The sequence below is a fragment of the Mesoplodon mirus genome (assembly GCF_964341445.2).
Source record: "Mesoplodon mirus genome assembly, chromosome: 5".
NCBI lineage: Eukaryota > Metazoa > Chordata > Mammalia > Artiodactyla > Ziphiidae > Mesoplodon > Mesoplodon mirus.
Genome location: NC_138980.1, coordinates 132,138,419 through 132,142,918, shown reverse-complemented (window position 1 = coordinate 132,142,918; position 4,500 = coordinate 132,138,419). Strand labels below are relative to the sequence as shown.

At 32.5% G+C, this 4,500-nt stretch overlaps 1 protein-coding gene across 1 annotated transcript in view; it reads right to left on the bottom strand.

The window, feature by feature from the left end:
• Positions 1 to 340: 340 nt before the first annotated feature.
• TRIM23 (tripartite motif containing 23) overlaps positions 341 to 4,500 on the bottom strand; it is a 39,843-nt gene continuing 35,683 nt past the window's right edge. The window contains exon 11 of the mRNA XM_082623520.1: positions 341 to 4,274. Coding sequence (XP_082479646.1) covers positions 4,095 to 4,274 — 180 coding nt within the window. The 3' untranslated portion in view covers positions 341 to 4,094. The remainder of the gene's footprint in view (positions 4,275 to 4,500) is intronic.

The following is a 4,500-nucleotide window of genomic DNA, read 5'->3' as shown; positions in this document are numbered from 1 at the left end:
CTCTGCCTTTGAGTTTTCTTGCAGTATTTCTCATCCTGAGGTGATAAACTGAAATGGACCAAAACTCAGGCAAATAGCACTCCTTATGCATAATTTCTCATGAGACTTAAAACCATATTAAACAATGAGAACGGTATGCATTTGTTCCTTAGCTTTTTAAAAATATGCCAGATAGTCTGCCCTCAAATGTTTCTTTAGATCCAATAAGAAAGGGTCAGGATGTGACAGTGATATACCATTTCCATTTACAAGGTTTGTGTACATGCCAAATAGTTTTGTCCTTTGACCACTGTTAAATAGTAAGTAGTGGTAAGTAAAACTTCAGTAAATAAATAGGAAGTGCCTTTGGTCAAAAGTGTTTTAATTCCTTAATAATTAGGAAATATTCTTCAAATATAAAAATCAGAATAAATGAACACCTGAGTCCTTGGTTTTATATACTGATTCATTTACTATTTTCACACCATTTTTCTAATGTAGCTAAACAGTTTTTGTCTTCAGTTTATATAGTATATCTTTTCTTACCTTACTAAATATACCATCAAGAAAGTATATATAGAGTAAAAATGTTAATATCTAACAATGGAGAGATTAGTAAAAATTGGAGCAATAAAACAATATAAGTCCAAGTCTTATGAGTCCAATTCATTTCTTCATTTACCCTCATAAATTACTTCAGAATCACTGCTTCTACTTTCCAGACAGACTCTTAAGAACTTATAACAGGAACATGTTCAACAGACGTGTTTAGGGAATTCACATTCTTATGCTTTATATCTAAGCTTACATTTTTCCTTCTACTGATCAGCAGGATTATTTCCTTTACCTATTTTTGTACCATAAACTGTGATGGAAGAACATGCCAAACTGTGCTAACTTTAAATTAATATTGTGTCCTCCTTTTAAAAAGAACTAAATTTTGGACAGAAAATGACTCTTCACTATGACATTTACCTTTTCTCCCTAATTTTAGGTGTTCAGACTCATCTACCTATCAATTCATTCGTAAAAGCTTAATCCTAAATTTTTGGTAATACTGCCACCAAGTGGTGGTAGTGATGCCTCATTCTTCCCAAAATAAAATTATTTTGCTTTGAGTGAAAATCATATTTGATTAATTTTTCCATTCCATGTCACAAATTTAACATAATCAGTAGACCTAAAAACCTACACTGCCAGATGTCTTTTTTAAAGCATGTTTTAAATTATTAGCAAGATACCATCTGATACTTATTCATTAGTCCTTTTCATTCATTATTCTTTTAGGGAAAAGTACAGCTATCTTCTTCCTTATAACCACTTTGCAAATTGAGAAGTATCTCAGTGTCACATAAAAAGTGTTTTAGCAACATTAGCTCATAGGATATAGCTAAGTTTTCCAAGCCCTTTTCTAAAAACAGTTATTTAAAAGGCTATGTTCTTGTGTGAAACAAGGTTAAATTTAAAAAGCAATAATTTCACTTTGTTCAATGGAAAATTTTAGCTCTCCTTTAAAAACACTACAGTTATAATAGTTACTTAAATTTGACAAATTGCAAATACGGAATGACAGAATGGTATTTCTAAATTTTTAATAAAGTATATCTCAAATTTGTCATACAAGTCAATCCCTATCCCATTTTGTTTTCTCTTAACCACAGCACAAATATAACTTTAATTGGTTATTAGCAATACTACTATATAGATGGTTCAAGAAACAGAATTTTTAGAATAATAGGACTTCTTTAAAATGATTTTAACATTTTATTGCTGTCTATACTGATCATATGTGTAATGCAAATAATGGCTTATAGTAATTATAAAGCATTCCAGAATTACAGACCAAGACTATATACTTGAAAAACCTGCTTTACATAAACCATACAATAATATTTAGGCTTGATACAGAAATTCAGTGCCAGAAGGCAAATCCAAATAGACTGTATTTAAAACCTCTCTCTGTGAAGTTTGACATTTCCCAGAGGGAACTAGCAAGCGCAATCTTAACTAATAATTAGTGAAAGAATACAACCACAAATAGTAATAAGAGCCTGAGAAAAGTATTTCTTAAAAAAACAGTAACAAACAGTACTATCACGTATGTTATAATCAAGTCTAAACGCAATTTTTAAATTGTGTTTTAGAAATATGCTAGGAATGTGAATTTAAAAGTTAAGCAAAATTGGTAAAATAAACAATTTACAAGGAAAATGCAAGTTTACATGTTAGTGTTAGACTTTTTTTTTCCAATTACCTAGTAGAGAAATAGTTCAAGGGCTCACAGGCAAATGTAACACCTTTTTTATTTTTCACATTTATTGCAATCAGTCAAATGTTAATTTAATTCAGAAGTATTAACTTATATGCACAAACTACATTTGTAACAGCATGACCTTTTACTTGAAAAATAAAGGATGTAATATTACTTATTTACACACTGCCCATAATACTGATGGGGTTTTTTTAATGCTTTGTTTTCTAAAAGTTTTGTTGTTTTTAAACAAAAGTACATTTGAAGAGACTGAACCAAAACAGTGCCACCCAGGAGACACATCTTATCATCAGACATCAATGTCCTCTAGCATTTCAAATAATAAGATTTAGGATTTAACCTCATCCTAAAGTATAAAGAGCATTTAAAAAGAAAAACAAAAACCATAAAATTCAATCTAGGTATATTTAAATATAAATCGTACTGCCATAATAAGGGAGTTTCCTTAAAAAATGAAAAACAGTAAAGAGCACAAACTTTTTAAACTTCTACTCAACACTGCATGATAAATGTGATGTAAACTTTTTGAACATTTCTCAAACAACTTTTCAAGGCCTTGTCATGAAAAGCCTTGACCACATTTTATTGTTAACATAAATACACTTATTTTGGGAAAACATTTTTTTTTTTTTTTTTTTTGCGGTACGCGGGCCTCTCACTGCCGTGGCCTCTCCCATTGCGGAGCACAGGCTCTGGACGCCCAGGCTCAGCGGCCATGGCTCACGGGCCCAGCCGCTCCGCGGCACGCGGGATCCTCCCGGACCAGGGCACGAACCCGCGCCCCCTGCATCAGCAGGCGGACTCCCAACCACTGCGCCACCAGGGAAGCCCAGGAAAACATTTTAAAGTAATTGTAATAAGCATTTTCCACTGCATAAATAACTTCTCTGTGGTAGAGGTAGTTTTCTACTTATATCTCTACCTTTTATGTAAAACCAACCCTCGTTTCTGTGTGTAACTTACTACATTTTACCTATAGTCATTCTCACTGAAGATGCAGTATTATTTTTAAAAGACACAATGCTAAGTACCTTAAATATACTGAAAAACAGTAGGACAAATTTAGAGCTCTGACCTGGGAAATAATACATTCAGGTTCAGCCCTGCAAATGGGTCTTTCATAAGTGAAGATCAACTAGAATATAACTGACTTTCACAGTTTTATTATTAATTGTTCTTCAGTGTAGTACTAATCGAACATCAGGCCTAGTTAGATTACACTTCATTCTGACTCACTGGGTTTTATACAAAAGGCTTTAGGAGAGCTTTAATAAAACACTATAAAATATTAATTTTCTATAGCTCATAGTTCTTAGCATTAAAGGTGTTCTGTTATACTGAACGTTAAAGTAATCCTATTACGCAAAGATGCAGTTTGAATTGTATTTCATTAAGTCACTGCCAGTTTTGCTACTAAATACTGCCAAAATCCAGTGAAAAGCCAAGTTGAAGAAGCCATGCTTCACTTGCTTCATACAGAGGTTCCATTAGGCACTCAGTTGGCTATCCTTTTTCCTTTGAAAGAATAAACTTTCACCTACTCTTTGTGACTACTTCTTTCCCAATATATGGGTCACATGTAATCTGAAAAAATTAAATAACAAATGTACGTTAAAAAAAAGGTATACCCAGTAAGTCCCTATTTAATCCAATTTAATCTGCTCCATCAGATATTTAAATTTTACTACAGAGTTTTTTAAAAGCAATATTGTACTGAATTCCCGAACTAAAATTCCTTTTATATATACATCGTAAATTAACTACCTTTGAGATGTATAATTTCTTACATCATATTATGTGCAAAATAACTCTTAACCAAAACTTTAAACAACTGCATTTAAAATCAGGCAACATCCAATACTCCAGCAGCCACAAGTTGCCGTGAGAGCCAGTCCAACCCTTCGTATAGTCCCATACCACTTCGAGCATCACAGCCCTGAATATACCAGCTTCGGCCACAGCACAATTTATGGAGACTAAGAAGTTCAGTGATTTCTTCTACTGACAGAGCTCCAGCAACATCCTGAAAGATACATACACATCAGAATTTTAATCAGTCCATCAAAATTATCATATTTGTAATTATTGTTATTTATTTACAGTTCTATTGGTACCACTCCAACAGAAGCCTATACTAAAGTTAAAACCTAAATTCAACTTTCAGTAATTATTTTGAGATTAATGAGAAAAAATTTGAGTTTTGGTTATAATATAGACAGTCTGTAAGAAGTCTTGCAATGAAATCAATA